At 46.0% G+C, this 21,117-nt stretch overlaps 2 protein-coding genes across 2 annotated transcripts in view; one reads left to right on the plus strand and one right to left on the minus strand.

Annotated features, from left to right (window-relative positions):
• The window catches only part of PSMC5 (proteasome 26S subunit, ATPase 5), a 203,464-nt gene that overhangs the window by 25,155 nt on the left and 157,192 nt on the right, over positions 1-21,117 (plus strand). The window lies entirely within an intron of this gene.
• The window catches only part of SMARCD2 (SWI/SNF related, matrix associated, actin dependent regulator of chromatin, subfamily d, member 2), a 40,210-nt gene that overhangs the window by 16,819 nt on the left and 2,274 nt on the right, over positions 1-21,117 (minus strand). Inside the window, exon 2 of the mRNA XM_056863760.1 lies at positions 1,975-2,162. Coding sequence (XP_056719738.1) covers positions 1,975-2,162 — 188 coding nt within the window. The remainder of the gene's footprint in view (positions 1-1,974; positions 2,163-21,117) is intronic.

The following is a 21,117-nucleotide window of genomic DNA, read 5'->3' on the forward strand; positions in this document are numbered from 1 at the left end:
ATCTAGTTCTCACTGCGGTGGTAAACCTGTACCTGTCCAGAATTGGGGGGGGGGGGGGCGCGGCGGCCCTCACATACAACAAAAACTGGAATGAAGGCATGGGCTTCCCCCCATTTATTGCCCAGGCCTAACAACTACACCATGTCCATTATGGCAAATTTTAGACTTCTAGTTATTCAGGAATGTGGACAATGCTATATGCACAAGCACATAATGGAAAATGTGTTTTTGCAAACGAGGATTTTAAAAGTGGTCCAGGAAACCCAATATAGCATATTTACTTGTATTAGCTTAAACCTATTGGCTAGCACAGCCTGTTAGCTAGCAATTTCTTCCCCTCACTGTTTTGGCTTGCCATTTACATTAGCTTCTTCCCTGTTCTACTTTTGCCCTGTGTGCGAGTGTGTAAAATGCCGCCAAGTTGCAGCTGACTTATGGCCACCCTGTAGGGTTTTCAAGGCAAGAGACTTTCAGAAAAGGTTTGCCATTGCCTGCCTCTGCGCAGCAACACTGGACTTCGCTGGAGGTTTCCCATCCAAGTTCTAACCAGGGCCGATCTTGCTTAACTTCTGAGCTATGACAAGATCAGGCTAGCCTGGCCCATCCAGGTCAGGGCATTTTAGTCCTAATGTTATTTAACAGGGGAGTGGATACGGTTTTTGTTCTAAAGTTTCATCCCCAGGGAGATAGTGAAGTTGGAGTACACTGAGGCCATCTATTTGGTGTTAAAGTGTACCACAGTTGAATAGACTACCCCCACGCTCTAGATTTAGGGCAAATACCTTCTTTAATGTGTGTGGGGGTAAACTCTACCCCATGAAAAGTAAGGATAAGGGAGTACATTTGCATGACAATGCAGAGATTCCTAAGCAGCAAACCAACCCCCCCACCAGATCTAATCATGTAGATTACCATGCCATACTGCCAAGTAGCTAGGGTAGGGGGTTATTTTCTGGGGTGGGGGAGAGTTACCAAGCTTCTTCTTAGCAAGTTACTCCATTTCAACAAGATGTTTCAATTTCTCTGCTTTACACCCAGTGAGCCAAACAGTACTGAAGGCAATAAGCGTAAAATAAATAGAAGAAACCTTTTTGTACACTCGAGTCCCTCTGATTACCTCCTTGCCACAGGATATAACAATGGCCAAGATCACAATCAAGTTCCAAAATGGACTGATAGTGGGTTATCAGTGGTTATTTAGCACCTCGGGTTGTACAAAAACCACCTCCTCCTGAACACACAGTCCCAAAGCACTAGCCATGGGCCCGGCAGCCTAAAATAAGATTGGCTTGAAGATTATCAAAAAGAGAAGCCGGAAGAGATCTAGTGAGAGTGGGAAGCACTTGATTTATGCAAGTAACTTCACTTGCCTTTGCAAGGAAAAGACAAGAGGGGAGCGTCTGGGAGCAAAAGCCGCAAGGCAGAGGAGCAGGAGGAGGAGAGTTGGTTTTTATATGCTGACTTTCTCTACGACTTAAGGAAGAATCAAACCGGCTTACAATCACCTTTCCTTCCCTTCCCCACAACAGACATCCTGTGAGGTAGGTGAGAGAGCTCTAACAGAGCTGTGACTTGCCCAAGGTCACCTAGCTGGCTTCATGTGTAGGAGTGGGAAAACAAATCCAGGTCACCAGATAAGTGTCCGCCGCTCATGTGGAGGAGCGGGGAATCAAACCCAGTTCTCCAGATTAGAGTCCACTGCTCCAAACCACCACACCACAGAAGAGTGGGCTGTTAATATCACCCTTACAAATATCACTGATTTGAAACTTGGGGGGGGGGGAATAAAGAGTTCAGTGGCACCTTGAAGGCATTTATCCTTGCATAAGCTTTTGAAAGTCAGAGATCACTGGGAAGCGACACACACCAAACAACAGGTTCCACCTCCAGCAGGTTCTTCTATTCTACTCTCTTGCTCTCACATACACATTCTCCAATTTAAAGGCCAATCCGTGCCCCCCCCTCCATTCTTACCCTCGCCTTTGGGTTAGCACCGAGGGTGGCTGGGCCTGCGGAGCAAGCAGGCGCTTCCGGAAGGGATCCATCATGGACTGCGGCATTCCAGGTCTCATTGGAGAAGCTGATCCGTAGAGAGGTCCCGAGGCACACCCTAACACCATCCCTGCCATGGGCATCCGGCCACCAGGTAACATCCCAGGGCGCTGGTAAGGAAGAACAAAAGACATTCTAGGAAAAGTGGGTCTTGTAGCCACCAGGAATCCAGGCCAGCTCCAAGTTTAGAGGGGGTGTAGGCAATCAAGGAAGCCACAGCCCTCAATTTGCAAGATCTGAGCAAGGCTGTCAAAGACAGGACATTTTGGAGGACACTGATTCATAGGGTCGCCATGAGTCGGAAGCGACCTGATGGCACTTAACACACACACAGGCAAAATGACCTCCACTACCATTAGGGTTGCCAGCTCCGGGTTGGGAAATACTTGGAGAATTTGGGAGCTTGAGGAGAGGAGGGACTTCAATGGGGGCCACTTTCTCCAAGGGAACTGATCTGCCACCTGGAGAACAGCTGTAACAATGGGAGATCTCCAGCCACCACCTGCAGGTTGGCAACTCTACCAAGCCTACCACCAGTGGCTCCTTTTAACCTCGGGTCTTTGCAGATGCAAATATATTTAATGTTAATGCATCCTGGAGGATTCTTTTTTTGTCTTGAATTTCTCACCATAAATAGAACAGCAAACGGAAACAATGAATGAATGAAAACCGAAGCCCAAACCTTGTTGAAACCAGATCCTAAACCATGAGGCTTCTTTCCCCTAAACTTCTAGAATACTGGGCTCACTAGCTCAGACCTGGAAAAAAACTGTGATTACCTCTTTCCCTCTGGGCACCCCACCCACCAAAAATTTAAGTCTGCAGCAGTGGCAGAGCACCCAGAGGGAAGGGGCAGAGAAGATGGCATGCTCCTGCAGTCTCCCTCCTCTTCTTGTCTAAGGCTGCCAACCTCCAGGTGGTTTGACAATCACTATGCTTAGCACTCGAGAATTTGTTTGATTGCTAAACCTCCAGGTGGTGGCTGCAGATCTCTAGGGATTACAACTGATCTCCAGGCGACAGAGATCAGTTAACCTGGAGAAAATGCCCGCTTTGGAAGATGAACTCTATGGCATCATACCCCAGTGAGGTCCCTCTCCTCCCCAACCCCACCCTCCTCAGGCTCCGCCCCCAAAATCCAGGTATCCCCCAACCCAGAGCTAGCAACCCTTTTCTTGACAGGATTTGATCACAGGCCTTGCCAAGGTCCTGGCACACTGTCCCTAGTGCGGTTTCCAAGAGAATCTGCAACTCTGCAAGAATATTGCACTTCTCAGAATGGTGAAGTCATTTAATCCTGCTTAAATCTGCTGTGCAGACATGTCAGGAATAGGGCAATTAAAAAGACCAAGGAGTTCTGGGGATACTTCCCTCCCATAAATCATGTGCTAGCCTCTTTAAAAGTTATCCAGCTGGGCCATTTAAAGTTACACAGATGACATTAATGACTCCTTTCCTCTGTTGCAACCCCATGAGGTTCTCCACTAAAACAGGCCCCAGTCTTTGAGGCATGCTTGATGCCTCTGATGGCACCCCCCTTATGTCTCATAGGTATGAATAAAGTAACACAGAACAGCAAATTAGGTTGCTCATGCACATTCAGGAGATTCAGCTTCACTAATTTTGAGCTAACAAAAGCAAAGATTATGCTTAACACTTGATGCCATGGGGAATGGAAGGGAAGAGTCTAGAGTCCTGCAGTTTCAGAAGAGCGCCGTTGAACACATGAAGCTGCCTTATACTGAATCAGACCCCTTGGTCCATCAAAGTCAGTATTGTCTACACAGACTGGCAGCGGCTCTCCAGGGTCTCAGGCAGGGGTCTTTCACATCACCTACTTGCCTAGTCCCTTTAAATGGAGATGCCGGGGATTGAACCTGGGACCTTCTGCGTGCCAAGCAGAGGCTCTACCACTGAGCCACGACCCCTCCCACATGTCTCCCCTTTAGTTACTTACCTCATTTATATCCTGCCTTTCTTCCCAAAGCAGCTTACACTGTTCTCCTCTCCTCAATTTTATTCTCACTACAACCCTGAGAGGTAGGTTAGGCTGGAAGCATGTGACTGGCCCAAGGTCATGCAGCAAACTTCCATGGCAGAGTGGGGGTTCGAACCTGGGTCCTCTAGATCCTAGGTCAACATCCTAAGCACTATACCACATTGGCTCTTTCCTGGCTTCACCAAGAAGAAGAGTTGGTTTTATTATACCCCAATTTTATCTACCTTTTAAGGAGCCTCAAAGCGGCTTACAATCACAATCCTTTCCCCTCCCCACAACAGACGCCTTGTGGGGCTGAGAGTGTTCTGAGAGAAGTGTGATTAGCCCAAAGTCACCCATCAGGTTTCATGTACAGGAGTGGGGAAACCAACCCAGTTCACCACCCTGAAAACAGGAACAGAAAACACAAAATCCACAAATCCATCCCCCCACCCACCCCGGCCTATCTACTGAACACAGCTAGTTGATTCTTGTGTCTAGGAGAGCTGCGTAAACTTCAGGATGCTGAGCCATTCCCGCTGGATGTCTAGAGAAGATGCATGATGCTGTTGCAGCGTTAGAGTTAAAGGCATGAGTTGTGGACTGGGGCAATTGCCTCAGGGCTGCCAACTGGCCTGGAGAAAGATGTCCTCTGCCTTCAATGGAGGCTTTTCATGGCATGGAAGTAAATAATTCCTAATTAAGCTTCCTAATTCAGGTAAAGGGATAGGGCATTTTACCCCAGGCCAGCTAGCAACCCTACCCTCACTTCAAACCTCGCCTTATTTGAGCTCAGTAGGTGGCTGCTGACAAGCCCTTATCTCTAAAACCTCAGTTCTCAGCCTGTCATTTAAGTGTAATACTGCGTTATATTAAAGGCCAGTTGCCTGCAGAGCACTTAGAAATTATAATACACTAGAATGTTCAAAGGTTTATTCCCAAACCCTCTGAACTCAAGGCTCTGGGGAAGAGAGATTGACTCTAATCTGGAGAACCGGGTTTGACGCTCCACTCCTCCACACGAGCACTGGACTCTAATCTGGTGGACTGGATTTGATAGAACAACAAAAAAAGGGAAGGGGACTCAACCAGATAAGTACAGGGAGATTCAAAGGTTGAGCTGGAAACTGTGAACTATAACAAAAAAATTACATTTCTTACAAGGCGTACACTACAAATTTGTTTGAAAACACAGGGCCCTGGAATACAGGCTATATATAAAAAATCAGTTACAAAAATCTCATACATAGTTGATATTCATTCAATATAAATGACCAGTACTGGACTGTACGCATTTCGGCCAGAATAGGCCTTCCTCAGTGGTCATAAATACAAAAACTGATTATTAAATACACATCCAGAAATGAACCTTATGAGGTATTTTTATCTTATATCTAGTGTTGCATGATGTAAACTGCTAACCCATCTCCGAACTCTCTCAGCTTCACCTGCCTTTATGGGAAGGGAAGAAGAAGAGTTGGTTTTTATATGTTACCACTTAAGGAAGAATCAAACCAGCTTACAGTCACCTTCCCCTCCTCACAACAGACACCCTGGGAGGTAGGTGGGGCTGAGAGAGCTCTAAGAGAGCTGTGACTAGCCCAAGGACACCCAGCTGATTTCATGTGTAGGAGTGGGGAAACAAACCCAGTTCACCAGATTAGCCTCCGCCGCTCATGGGGAGGAGTGGGGAATCAAATCCGGCTCTCCAGATCAGAGTCCATCGCTCCAAACCACTGGTCTTAACCACTACACCACACTGGAGAAGGGAAGGCAACTATAAGCTGCTTTGAGACTCCTTAAAAGGTAGAGAAAGGCAGAGTATAAAAACCAACTCTTCTTCAGTTGCACTAATATGCCATCCAACACCATCAGCTGTCCTGGCACGTAACGCAAGGCAAACCACAGGACCACATCAAGGGGCCCATTCCGTGCCCCAACGACAGAAGACAAGAGCAGCCCGAGACCAAGAAAAATGTTCACTGCCACCCATAGGACCACAGAGTGTATGTCTGGCTTGGCAGCCAAGACAAGCTTACTTTCTAGCCACCAACAAAGTGCCATTTTCCAGCCCCTAGTCCACAGAGAGGCTAAGTATCACAGAATCATAGAGTTGGAAGGGACCACCAGGGTCATCTAGTCCAACCTCCTGCACAATGCAGGAAATTCACAACTACCTCCCCCCCCACACACACCTAGTGACCCCAACTCCATGCCCAGAAGATGGCCAAGACGCCCTACCTCTCATGATCTGTCTAATAAAAGTCATAGAATCAGCATTGCTGACTGATGGCCATCTATCCTCTGCTTAAAAACCTCCAGGGAAGTAAATGTCCCTCTTTTTGTATCTTCTTCCAGTCAAGGTATTTTTAAAGGGCCTATTCAAACTGCCTTTATGATCCATTTGAGCAGCAGGTTGCTAATGGATTTTTTTGTGTCGGTTCAGACACAACGGGTTCGGCTCCCGGCTTCAATACCAATAAAGGTATTGATATTTGACTGGTTCGGCTCCCAGCTAACGGATTTTTTTTTTTTACCTGTTCGGACAAAGCCGCTTGTGTCCCATTTGCAAAGCGAGGCTGAACCGTTTTTTTATGAAAACTACTTTCAGTTCTTCCTTGTGCCTCTGAATCGCTCCAGTGTGCAGTCTGAACTGCCTGAAACACTTTGGGAAGGACCGGCATTATTTTCCTGCCTTTTTTTGCTGGTGTGTTCTTTTCTGGCTTCTTTTTAAACGTTCTGAGATTTGCGTTATAGCGCTATAGCAAAGATTTGTGTTATAGCACTATAACGCAAATCTCAGAATGTTTTAAAAAAGCCGGAAAAGAACACACCGGCAAAAAAGACGGGAAAACAATCGTGGGGCTGTTTGAACTAGCCAGAGCGCTTTAGAGACAGCTCATAGACAGATTGAAATGAGCTATATAAACACCCATCTTTGTATCACTTTATTCCAAAATGGGCCAGCAAAGGATGACATCCGGTTTAGAATGGCAGCTTTTTTTTACAAATCTGTTACTCCTGTGGCAGAGTATGCTATAAGCCAGGGGATCCCCAACCTTTTTGAACCTGTGGCCACATTTGGATTTTTGGCACGGCAGGGTGGCTGCAGCAACCAAATGGCTGCCCCAGGAGGCGGAGCCAGCCACAAAATGATGGCCACAGCTTCACTTCTGTTACAGTGTAGATTCTTGTGCTGCAGTGGCAGCTGCTGCCAAAGCAACATTAAAAAAAATCTGTGCAGCCAATCAATTCTCCAATAGTCAATCAGAAGCCTTGCTGGGCAAAAGCCCTACCTGGCCCCACCCACTTCCTAAAAACACCTGGTTGGTGCCAAAAAAAGGTACTGATGGGCGCCCACAGACACCACATTGGGAACCCCTAGTATAAGCTCTCCTTGCTGGTGGCCAGAGTCGAATTTTTAGTTAGAGTCAAATTTTTAGTTGCAAAGGCCACTTATATTTGCAAATTCCTGCCCTAGCCTCTCGGCCACAATTCCTCACCAGAGTCCGGAAGTCTCAGGCCTTGATGCCTATGAGCTACGTCACCTGTGGTGTAGTGATTAAGAGCAGTGGTTTGGAGCTCTGATCTGGAGAACCGGGTTTGATTCCTCACTTCTCCACATGAAGACAGCTGGGTGACCTTGGGCTAGTCACACTCTCTCAGCCTCACCTACCTCACAGGGTGTCTGTTGTGGGGAGGGGGAGGGAAGGTGATTGTAAGCTGGTATGATTCTTCCTTAAGTAGTAGAGAAAGTCTGCATATAAAAACCAACTCTTCTTCTTGACGGACTCCACTTTCAAAGCCACCATTTTGTCTGCCACAACAGCCAGCCAACCTTCTCTGGAGCCACCAGCTTGATCGGCCCCTCTATGGTTTTCAGGGACACCTATTCAATGTGCCTGGGCAGGCTGCTGCTTATGAACACATGAAGCTGCCTTGTACTGAATCAGACCCCTTGTCCATCAAGTCAGTATTGTCTACTCAGACCGGCAGCGGCTCTCCAGGGTCTCAGGCAGGGGTCTTTCACATCACCTACTTGCCTAGTCCCTTTAAATGGAGATGCCGGGGATTGAACCTGGGACCTTCTGCATGCCAAGCAGATGCTCTACAAACTGAGCCACAGTCCTTCCATATTTCCACTTGACTGCTTCTTACATCTCTACAATTTCAGATGGACATTTGCCCTATCAAACAGTAGACGCTGAAGGGGAAGTGCTTTCTTCTCTGCCTCCTCCATAAACTCCAGCCAGGATTGCCAGGTAATAAAAGCAGCTCGCGAGATGATTCACAGGGAAGGGGGAGCAAAAAAAAAAAAAAAGCTGGCTCCGACAATTGTGTTTAGACAAGGCAGCCACACCTTCCCATTTGGGGCTTTAACTTTGGGTGCTGAGAATCTCATCCGGGACCACTTTCATCCCTTGATATTCTGGTGTCTCTTCTCCTGGAAACTGGCCCAAGGCTGTTGGGCTGAATACGAGACAGGACTGCTTCGCTTTTAATCATTCTATGAGCAACAGCATAGAACAAAGAAACTCCTCCCTCTGGAAAAGCACCAGTAGATCAAGGGAAGCTGTTCCTGCCAACATTTCTCCCATCTACGCAACTATTAAAAGCATGCCCGGGACTGGATCAAGCAACCACAAACTCCTGCTGACTGCTCATTCGACTGGAGAAATGCATGCTGGAGCCTGCCATTTTTCATGGCTGCCCTCAGCTCAGGTTACCTATGGAAGGGGCTGTACAAAGTCCTGGAGGGGTCCTTTGGCTGTGCATGTGCATGCACACCTAAACACGCCCACGCTCCTGCCCTCCCTTGCCTGCTTCAGAAGGGGCTCACGCTCCCTCGCCCTCTGGGACTGAAACAGACTGCCAAGGAGCCGAGGGAGCTGCCAAAGCTGCTGAGCCAGCAGGGCAACATTTCAGCCCTCTCCGACAGGCCCGGGCAGCGTTTCCAGCCCGCTGCCGCTCCTACCCAGAACACAGCAGTAGTGGAGGGGGGTTGGGCAGCGCCAGACAAGCTCGACGGCGGAAGGACAGCCTGCAAGCAGCCGAGGAGGCAGAGAGAAACGCCACTGACGGCTATGAGGACAACCAACGCGGCACAAGACGGTTAAGGGGAAAGTGGTGTGGTTTAAGCCAGCGTGGTGTAGTGGTTTGAAGCGGTGGTTTGGAGCGGTGGACTCTGATCTGGAGAACCAGGTTTGATTCCCCACTCCTCCACATGAATGGCGGAGGCTAATCTGGTGAACTGGATTGGTTTCCCCATGCCTACACACGAAGCCAGCTGGGCGACCTTGGGCTAGTCACAGCTCTCTTAGAGCTCTCTCAGCCTCACCTATCTCACAGGGTGTCTGTTGGGGGGAAGGGAAGGTGATTGTAAGCGGTTTGATTCTGCCTTAAGTGGTAGAGAAAGTAGGCATATAAAAAACAACTCTTCTTTAAGCTTACAGAAACATAAGACGAAGAAGGGCGTATAATGACTGTGTTCAACACTGAACATCTGAACAACTTCTGGAAAAGAGAACCATCGTTCGCCTTATCCAGTGCAGTGAAAAGCTGCTTTAACGTAGAGGCTCCCTGAGAAATGGTTCGCTTCCTCGCAAAACAAGCCACAAGGTCTCTTTCCACAATGAGAGGCTGGCCTCCTACCCAAACCCCTTTCTTCCCTCCTTCCTCTAAAAGTCGTTGAGTAGTACACATCCCTCCACCAATGTTGACTTTGGCAGAGGAATGAGATAAGGTGCAGTTGTCCCTGGCATTCTTTGGAGGGATGAAGCAATCTTTACTCCTCAATTTTGTTTGGCCACGACAATCTACCTAACAACACCCCCCCCTTACACACACACAAATTCTCTCTTCTTTCATAGCCCGAAGCATTGCCCACTTTCATGCAACTTCTAGCAAACTGAGTATTTGTTCTCTGTACCGCCCACACACAATTGCATTCAGGTTACCGGTAACCTGCCATTCCAGCAAATGTTTTCCAAGGCCAATGTGCTTTTTTAGAGTTCCTTCTCCTGTTTTCCACATAAGCATCACGTTTGGGGGAACTGTGCTGATATTCCCAACTTCCACAGTTGAAAGGGGGGGGAATGTGAAAAGAATCAATGGATGGTTCTCTCTTGCGCACGCTCTCAATTAGGGTGACTTCACACATTACATTTTTAGATGTTCTCAGATATTTTAAGCACACATTAAAAATATAAAAAGTGTGACTGTGACAAGCTCTGTTTGCAAACGCCTGTATCATACAGATAGGATCAGTGTGTGTACACAAACTGGCAATCTTTGCTTTTGCCCCACAGAACGTGTAGAATGACCCTGAGGGTGGGGCGGACATAAGAACATAAGAAAAGCCATACTGGATCAGGCCAAGGTCCTTCAAGTCCAGCAGTCTGTTCACACAGTGGCCAACCAGGTGCCTCTAGGAAGCACCGAGCCAACAGGTCAACATTTCAGCCCTCTCCCAACAGTCCTGGGCAGCCTGTTCCACAGCACTGAATATAACAGGCATGCTCCTCTGATCCTGGAAAGAATAGGTATGCATCGTGACTAGTATCCATTTTTACTAGCAGCCATGAACACCCCTCTCCTCCATGAAAATGTCCACTCCCCTCTTAAAGCCTTCCAAGTTGGCAGCCATCACCACATCCCGGGGCAGGGAGTTCCACAGTTTAACTATGCGTTGTGTGAAGAAATACTTCCTTTTATCAGTTTTGAATATCTCACGCACGGACTCCTTCTCCGGCAGCACAGGGCTTAATTCTCTTGCCTGGGTTTCCTGCAGGAGTACCTCTCTTCCTTGTGATCTGGAATGCATGGGCTGGATCCTACAGCTCCAGTCTGCTAGCAGTGGCGCTTTCTGTTGGTGCAAGGCATGGCGCAAGAGGCCTCTCGCATCAGAAGAAAGTGCCAGTGGAACAGATTTCTGAGAACCAACCCCATAAACTGATCCGCGGCAAGCTGATGGCGTGGAAGCTCCTGACTTGTGCTGGGGACTGTTTAAGTTGACGGCCTTCCAACTCTATCATTCTGTCTAGATACCCCTTGGAAGAGGGCAGAAGGGGGGAGGGGAGGTCTGCGGGCGATTAAACATCTGCCGTGCTGCTTGTTATTGCTCAAACCCTCACACTTCTCTCAAGGGACAGGCTCGGTTACATATTTACCTACAGCTTTTTGTCGTCGTCTTCTTACCCCAAGAGGAACACTCAATTAAGAGAGATTCAGACAGAAGGCAGCAGCCTCCGTTGCCACCCCGTTTCCACAGAAGGATTACACAACCATCTGCAGTTTAAAAACAAAACATCTATTTTCTTTATACACCAGACTTTCGGCTGCAGACTCCTCGGCCCGTTTTCCTGTCTCGGAATATCTCCCTGACCCTTCCTGGTCACCAACTCATAGGGATACAAGTGATCGAAAACTCACCTAGTCCATTCTCCTTCTGTGCAAAACAAACATACACCAAAATATCACCTTAAGCATATGACATGACACACCTGGAGTTGCTGCTGCATAAGAACAGTATTTGGAAAATACTAGTCAGGAGCAAAGCAGAGGAGAATGGATCTAGAGGGGCAAAGTGAAAATTCTGCCTATATACCAGGGACAACACCCATTTTCTACCACAAGTAAATCACTGTTCCAATTTTGCTCTAGGGAGGTGCCTTTTAAAGACGAGCAGCACATAAGCTAGAGTTCTTTAACACATGAAGCTGCCTTACACTGAATCAGACCCTTGGTCCATCAAAGTTAGTATTGTCTACTCAGACCGGCAGCGGCTCTCCAGGGTCTCAGGCAGAGGTCTTTCACATCACCTACTTGCCTGGTCCTTTAACTGGGGGTTGAACCTGGGACCTTCTGCATGCCAGGCAGATGCTCTACCACTGAGCCACAGCCCCTCCCCCCTTCAGGTTCCTCTCCCAGGCCCTGGAGTTACAACTGAGGGGAGAAGATAATTAGTCTTGGTGCTACAGCAAGCGTCAGTGTTCATGCATGCATGTGGGAGACCAACATGACCTTAAACAGATGATGAGAGGGAGGGCATCTTGGCCATCTTCTGGGCATAGAGTAGGGGTCACTGGGGGTGTGGGGGGGAGGCGGTTGTGAATTTCCTGCATTGTGCAGGGGGTTGGACTAGATGACCCTGGTGATTCTAACATGCCAGTTTATGGCTATTCTTCCAGCTGTACAACCACCAATCCAGATCGTAAGAAGACGACGACGAAGAGTTGGTTTTTATATGCTGACTTTCTGTAACACTTAAGAAAGAATGAAACTGGCTTACACTCACCTTCTCTTACCCTCCCTACCACAGACACCCTGTGAGGTAGGTGAGGCTGAGAGAGCTCTAAGAACTGTGATTAGCCCAAGGTCACCCAGCTGGCTTCATGTGGAGTGGGGAAAGCAACCCGGTTCACCAGATCAGAGTCCACCACTCCAAACCACTGCTCTTAGCCACTACACCACGCTGGCATTGTTGGATGTGCTTAAAAGGTACAGCGAGACAAGTGATTTGAGATCAGTCACTGGATCTTGTCCATAAATGAGAGCCATTGGGAGGAGGGGAGAAAGAGAAACCTGGATTCACTGTGGCATTCTCTGGGAGCGAGTGTTCACCCCCATGCCATTTTCCCAACAACAATGCCCCCCCCACAAACGCTTATGTTTTGTCCCTGAGTTGCAGCTACCTTATAATTACAAATGAAATAAATACCCTATGCTGAGTATTAAACAATTAGCAAAACAACAACAGCAAGCAGGCTCAGTCTTCAAAATGTAATAGAAAATTGCATAACAAATAACAACCAAACACATGTTACTCAAAGCACACTACAGCAGATCCATAAGTGACCATAACAAAACGTCCATAACAGTCCGTAATCACTTCTTTAGTATCAGTAAAGCAAGGCTTGTAAAATTCACAAGGATGGCAAGCCTTTACTTGACAGTCTCCACAGACTGAATGGACAATCTATATAACTAATGGACTAAACTCTTTAATTCCATGGGGGGGGGGAATCACTGATGAGCCGAAGCTTCATCAGCCTAAAGAAAATATAAAGGATACATCAACATGTGCTGAAATACAACTGTACACACAATACAAATATTACAACTATTATGAATATGAACCTACCTATACAGAGCATTTCACAGAGACCAGAGTCCTTGTGAAATTTACAAGCCTTGCTTTACTGATACTAAAGAAGTGATTACGGACTGTTATGGACGTTTTGTTATGGTCACTTATGGATCTGCTGTACTGTGCTTTGAGTAACGTGTGTTTGGTTGTTATTTGTTATGCAATTTTCTATTACATTTTGAAGACTGAGTCTGCATGCTGTTGTTATTTTACCTTATAAGTACAAGCAGTTCCAAAGTGAAAGCAATACTAAACATTCTTGACTTTTTAAAAAAACATTTTGTTCAGTTTAATAATACACCTACTTCAGCAACCAGGGCAGGATGAACTATTATAGAGTTAATGAATAGAGCAGCTAGGGCAGAGCCGTCCACAATGGAAGAGATCCTTGGTGCAAGGACATTATTTTTACGAAGTACACAAGAGTCCCTATTTACACCTGTGAAGTGCTGGAGGCTAAGACACCAAGGAACAAACTTCACACAAGGAGATTAATGTGCAGCTTCCTTCGAACACACATCCCCATAGCAACAATGTTCCAGTCCCATACCGAGTGATAAAGCCTCATCCCTCCTCCAACGGCCAGCCGCACACAATGGCTCTCCGGTAATCACTACCACCCCGAGCATTTGCTTAGTGACTCCGTGGGTGAGTCAGCATTCAGTTCCCAATAATGGTCTTCCCACCGATGTTATGCAATGAAAGCCACAATATAAAAAACCAAGCTGGAAGAAAAGAGGATAAGATACTCAATATTAGGAGAATATAAAAGAGCTTTTAGTAAATAGCCAGCTGAGCTTTCAGACATGACAATGTTCTTACCACCTTTATGTCTATGGAGACCATCTAGTAAAATTCTTCACATAGATCACACTCCCTTGCATCCTGCACTCTAGTTCAGAAGCTTGAGAGTTTCAGCTTTGACAAAGAAGGGGAAAGCCTTCTAGCCCTCATGATGACAAAAAATGCAAGGAATGGGTGCTTAAGATTCCTTAATGATACTGCTCATGTGGCCAGTTCGGCTCTGAACAGTGTCTCCCTAAGACTAAAAGAGAAACTAGGGTGGGGGGGAGAGACTTGGCAACTGCCAAAGTAATATTAAAGTCCAGCTAAAAGAGACCTCAAATTATCCAATTCACACCTAGAGTTCTGAATAAAAAGTTTTATCCATCTATCTCTTGCCACATTAAGCAGGCCACAACTGAACAAAGAATGTTGAAGGGACCAGAACGACACTGCCACCACACTTGCTCTGAGTACGGCACCATATTTAAGTGACACCAAAAAAGCTCCCCTGACGGAATGGCATTCAATCTAGACAACATAAATAATTGTCTATAACGCTGGACTATCAGGAAGTCAAACTATGTCAGAAGAGATTGTGGTAGCATTAAATCGAGGTATAAAAGGTGAACATACTCTATGTGCTCGTCATGTGTGTGTGTAAAGTGCCGTCAAGTCTCAACCGACTTATGGCGACCCCTATTTGGGGTTTTCATGGCAAGAGACTAACAGAGATGGTTTGCCAGTGCCTTCCTCTGCACAGCAACCCTGGACTTCCTTGGTGGTCTCCCATCCAAATACTAACCAGGGCTGACCCTGCTTAGCCTCTGAGATGTGACGAGATCAGGCTAGCCTGGGCCATCCAGGTCAGGGCCTGCTCTTGTCATAGTGCTTCTAAATACCCGTTTTTGAAAGAAGCTCAAGAAGAAAGAAAGAGCTGCTGATGGCCCAAGGTCTTTTAAATCATGGAGAGACATTCCTAAAATCTGAACATGACTTTCAACCAATTTGTTCCATGAGCTCCAATCAGTAGATGTAAAGATTCCAATATCCAAGGAGTATCTCTGCCCTATAATCCCCAAACCTCATACCATCTTACCATATTACATTTGCTCAAACACATCTACTCTGCTGTCCCTCTCCCAATGGTCTACATTCTATTCAAATATCATGTTTTGTTTAAAGTGTCTCTTAAACAAAGTTATGCAAAATAGTAAGTTAAGTGTTACTGATCAATTTGGATATTCATACCACATAAGGCAAATTATTTTGTTGGGACTATTCATGTAGCCTGTGTAAAATTTCAAGTTACACAGAGCTCTTCACCTGACGGAACAGACCATAGGTAAAGTGTTGTCACTTGAAAGTCTGCATACTCTGACACTAACACAAGTTGGCCTAACAAGAGAGTCTGCCCTACCCATTGTAAATTTATTCTCTGGCACCAACACAGCAGCTTGTCTGTTACTAATTCCTTTGACGTGGGTCATAAACAGGGTGCAAAGACAATCACAATATGAGTCCTTTCAGCGGCTTTCTGCCTGAACTGCAAAAGCGCTTGTCCAGTACTTCTAGTCACAAGCTTGCAAAACATCATCGGGCAGGTTTATGAGGTTGATACTTCCTAAAACAGTTGCTGCTCTGCTGGGCAGCTTCTGCTTCCTGTTTTCTTGTTACAAAAGAACCACCACGGGAAGCGAAGGGACATGCAGAGGCACAGCCTCCCTCGCTGCAGAAAACTCAAGCCAACACATGGAAGGCAGATCTTTGCTTAATTTCCTCAGCTGCAGAGCAAAGCCCAAACTTCTCACGCAAGGCACAGACAACATCCAGAAAGCAGGCAACTGCAAGAGTAATAACCTCAGGGGTCGAGAACCACAATCCTAGGATCTTCTCCCTAAACTTCAAAGCAGTTAGGTGAATTAGGTGAAGTGTTTTTGATTGGATAAGGAAAGTGACGCCAGGGGAAGAAGAAGAGTTGGCTTTTGTGCCCCGCTTTTCTCTACCTTTAAGGAGTCTCAAAGCAGCTTACAATCACCTTCCCTTCCCCCTCCCCACAACAGACACCTTGTGAGGTAGGTGGGGCTGAGAGAGTTCGGAGAGAACTGTGACTAGCCTAAGGTCATCCAGCAGGCTTCACGTGGAGGAATGGGGAATCAAACCCGGTTCTCCAGATTAGAGTCCGCCACTCTTAACCACTACACCATGCTGGCTGGAAGGGCTTTATAGAACTACTGTAATTCTTTATACTGTATTTTTAATTTGCAAAGTCCTCTACACTCACTGCTTTAAGCAAGTCAGATCTCTATCATTTTCATTTTGTAAAAGAGGAACTGAGAGTGTGTGCTGCTCCAGGTCACGCAATCAGACCAGGACAGAAGCGAGCCTTGAAACCAGTTCCTCTAAATCCAAGCCCAATTGCAGGCCATACTGGACCATACTGGCTTTGCCAATTTGAAGAGGCAGGTACACACTAACCACATACACTGTTTTTGTGGGAACATACCAGTAGCTCCCATGTAGGAAAAGACACTATATTCTAAGCCAGCATGGTGCAGTTGTTAAAAGCGGTGGTTTGGAGTGGTAGACTCTAATCTGGAGAACTGGGTTTGATTCTCCACTCCTCCACATGAGCAGCGGAGGCTAATCTGGAGAACCAGGCTGATTTCCCCACTCCTCCACATGAAGCCAGCTGGGTGACCTTGGGCTAGTCACAGCTCTCTTAGAACTCTCTCAGCCTCACCTACCTCACAGGGTGTCTGTTATGGAGAAGGGAAGGTGACTGTAAGCCGGTTTTTATTCTTCTTTAAGTGGTAGAGAAAGTCAGCATATAAAAACCAACTCTTCTTCTATTTCTCAACTTTTGAGGAGAAAAAAAACCCTCTCCCCACCCACCAACAGAAACTGTCTTTACAACCTTTTGCAATGCTCATGGTCAAAAATCTTCTTCCTGATGAAGATAAGGCAGCAAACTTGAGCAAAACCACTTCAACAATGGAGGCTGACTGAAATAGTCACCCTAGGGCCAATCTACATGTTAGCGTTTTTAAAGAGCCAGGTCTGGGGAAACCAGATTCAAATTCTCTATAGCCACATAACAGCTGAAGGGAAGACCTTCTAAAAAAGGGGGAAATAACTCCCCCCACCCCCCAACCTGTTAGCATGAACTCATCAGATCTCAGAAGCTAAGCAGGGTCAGCCCTTGTTAGTAACTGGATGGGTGGCCACCAAGGAATGTCAGGGTTGTTGAGCAGAGGAAAGCAATGGCAAACCTACTCTGTTAAGTCTCTTGCCTTGAAAACCCTGTAAGACGACTTGACGCACTTTACATACACAACTCCCCCCCATTTCAGTTTCCTCATGGAAAAATAGCCTAGGAGGGGGTGGTGGCAAAAGCCCTTCCTCCACCTGCGGCAATGTTCTGAGGCCGTCTGGGCTCTCTCATTCTGTTTTTTCTTTTTCTTTTTAAAGAATCCATTCCCCACAGCTGCTGTGTGGTTGCAGGAAAAAATGGACCCAACTCTTTAAAAACACTAACGTTTAGTTTGGCCCTTACAGCAGGTCCTGTGTCTCAGACAGAAAGCTTTATGATCATTAGCACTGTGGAGGGTGCTTTCACACATCCTGAATAATGCACTTTCAATGCACTGAGCAACTGGATTTTACTTTGTGAAACGGCAAAATCCACTTGCAAACGATCGTCAAAGTGGATTGAAAGTGCATTATTCAGGATGTGTGAAAGTGTGTTCCTCAACCCTCTGGGAATAAAAGACTCTTTTCCTATGCAGCAGACAGTGGTGTTTTTATACTTTTGGGGAGGGGGCAGGCTTTTTTGCTCCCTCTCATTTCTGATGCCACTTTGTGGCCTTCTGGCTAACGAGAACAATTATTCTGAAAGAAATTTCAGCATTTCTGTAAAGCACGACAGGGTGCTAGAATCCATATTCTTGCACTTTGCACTCTGCTACAAATTAATCCAGAGGAACGTCTACTCCTTGGCTCTGGACTCATAATCACCAAAATGAATTGGGAGCCTGAACGGTTTGGGTTCCATCAGCGTGAATGAAGCCAAGCAACCAGGTACTGGAGCCAGCCAAGGGCTCAACATGTATAACGTTTCCTCCATCAATCCATTTGTCCCAACTGCAAAAGCACATACTTCAAAGATAAAGAAAGGAGGGAGGGGTGAGCGGCTTAAATTTCAGGTTACTAGCTGCTCTAATAACCCCCCTTCTCCTCCACCACCCAAAACTAACATAAGGGGCAGAAGAGGAATGTTTCTGCCTTCTAGACCTTTTGAAGCACTTAATGGAGACAGAGTGGAGGACAAGACTAGAAAAATATTTCTACCTGTCACCAGGATTTTAGGATAGTGAACTTTCCCAAGCCCTGGTCCTAAAGGACTCGACACCCACGTGTCCTGGCAATTGTGCATGCATTTGTAGAAAGTCCTGCCTCACACGTGGCAAACTATTGGTTCTTAAGCTATGTAATTGTTGCCCAACATCTGTGAAAGAAAGGTTTTCATTATCTTAAATAACAAAAACAAAGCATTTAATTCTGAAAGGCATGATATTACCCTACACACAAACAAAACAAAACAGTACAAATATTGATATAAAGAGCATTCTGGAATTCTTTGTAGTGTCTGAGACAATTCTCTACAATACTTCTAGTCCCTCCCTGCTTCTGATATTGGAGCAAGAGCAGGAGGGGGTTTTGTACACCCCCTCCAAAGACCCCCATTTCCATCATCACTGCTTTCTGTCCTTTTCCACTGCTGGACAGTTTTAGTATCCCTTATCCGGACATCCAATATCTAGACTGACCCATAAACCAGACTTTTTGAGCCGGAATGCAGGCATTACTCACAGGCCCTCAGCAGCATGCCAATTTGCTTTCTGATGGTTCAATGTACACAAAATTATGTGTATGAAGTGTATATAAAACATACATGAATTTTGTGTTTAGACTTGGGTGCCATCCCCAAGATATCCCATTATGTATATGCAAATATTCAAAAATACAAAAAAATCCAAAATATGGACCACTTCTGGTCCCAAGCGGTCGAGGTAAGGGATACTCCACCTGTATTACCTCCTGTCTCAAGCTCTGCTGAAGAATTGATGCACTACACAGGGGTTGGGATGAAGGGCGTGAAAATCTGCTCTGGACAACAAGTCAAAGACAAAAAACTGAGTTTCAGGTGAAAGATGTCAGATCCTTCTCATTTCTGGCTTTCCTCATCCATATTCTTTTCTGCTTAATGAGGCTATAAGGGTAGCTCTGTGAACTCGGGTGACTCTTCTTTATTTGACCCAACAGCCTCAATAGGCAAAAACTAGCTCTGCCTTCAGAACCAGTTTCAATACTGGTGTCTCGACAACAGTAAGAACCAGCTTTCTCTCTGGGATCTAAGACTCCTACTCCACAACGTGACTCCAGGCCCAGAGTTTACACTGTGGACTCTTAGAAGCATAGAGTTGGAAGGGACCACCAGGGTCATCAAGTCCAACCCCGTGCACAATGCAGGACATTCACAACTACCTCCCCCTACCAATGCAGGAGATTCAAAACTACCTCTTCTGCCCTGGCACTCAATCCGACTGGTACAGAAAAGAATTCAGTACCCCCTCAGTGGAACTTGGAAATGACCTACCTCCACTTTTATTTATTTAGATTTCAACCCACCGATTTGGAGTTTGAGGTAGATAACAACAACTAACCCAGTATAATAAATTACTCAATATGCCAAAATTAAATGGACGTTGGACTGACTCAACCTGGCGACCCACATACAGTTTTAAAATTATTCTGGAAAGCGCTTTTGCTTGGATTTTTGGCAAGTCCCTGGGGGGAAGGAAAGGAGTTCCACCGCTGCTTCTCTCCTACAACCACCTGATAATTCTTCTCTCCCCCTACTCCGCCCTAAAACTTAGCAGCCATTTCATGACTGCAAAGCCCACGCAACCTAGTTTCCCTTTCACTGTTAGAGTGAATGTATATATCCAACAGCCCTCAAGACGTCCACCCGGGAGCACCACACTTCATTCTCACCCACAAAAACCATTTATAAGCAGAAGTTGTTTCCCATCCAACACCTACCATGTGTGTGTGTGTAAACCATTTTTATCCCCAGCTTTCCTCCAATGAGCTCAGGGTGGCATATGTGGTTCTCCCTTGCCCATTTTATCCTCCCAACAACCTTTGAGGTAGATCCCGTTGAGGAAGAGTGTGTATATGACTGGCGCATGGGTTACCCAGTGACCCTCTTGGCAAGTGGAAATTTGAACCCAGATCTCGTTCTAACCTGGCACACGTCCGCTCTGACCTTCTGCTTCACAGCCCACTCAGGTACCCCCTCAAGATCTAGAGCGACCCTTTGTGTCCCCCATAACCCCCCCACACACACACACACGACATAAGATATTATCCTGCAATATTTAGCCTCTGTTCCCAAGTATTAAAAGCAATTCATGTTATTTTTCAGTAATACATACTATGGAGGGAAGGCAGCGTGGTATCACCTGATCTCGTCAGATCTTGGAAGCTAAGCATGATCAGTGCTTAGAATGGAGGCCACCAAGGAATACGCTGCAGAGGAAGGCAATGGCCAACCACCTTTGCTTTTCATTACCTGGAAAGCCCCTTGCTGGGGTCGCCATAAGTCAGTTGCGACTTGATGGTAATTTACACACACACTACATATACTGATAATATATACATATTTATGTTACCTGATACAACATAAATGAATGTGTGACATGAATCTATATTGATAATAACATTAGTTATTATTATCCAATAGTCATGCACACATACATACACATTATGTATACATAGACGCTTCATGCACACCAATTGATACGTATATACGCACATGCATCTAGTATACCTGCATACACACATCTATCCATCCACCTTACATACTATATATACATGTGTATGTATATGGATGATTTTAAACTGTTTTAAAAGGTTGTGAGCCTGGTCTTGGCCAGGAAAGGGCAGCCTATAAATCTAATACATAAAAACAACAACAACATATACACATGCATATATCATATACATACTTATATATACCCGAGTACTATATATACACTTATATCACATACGTATCTTATGTATATACATACACAAATACTACACAGTGGTT

This window comes from Euleptes europaea, chromosome 18, assembly GCF_029931775.1.
Source record: "Euleptes europaea isolate rEulEur1 chromosome 18, rEulEur1.hap1, whole genome shotgun sequence".
NCBI lineage: Eukaryota > Metazoa > Chordata > Lepidosauria > Squamata > Sphaerodactylidae > Euleptes > Euleptes europaea.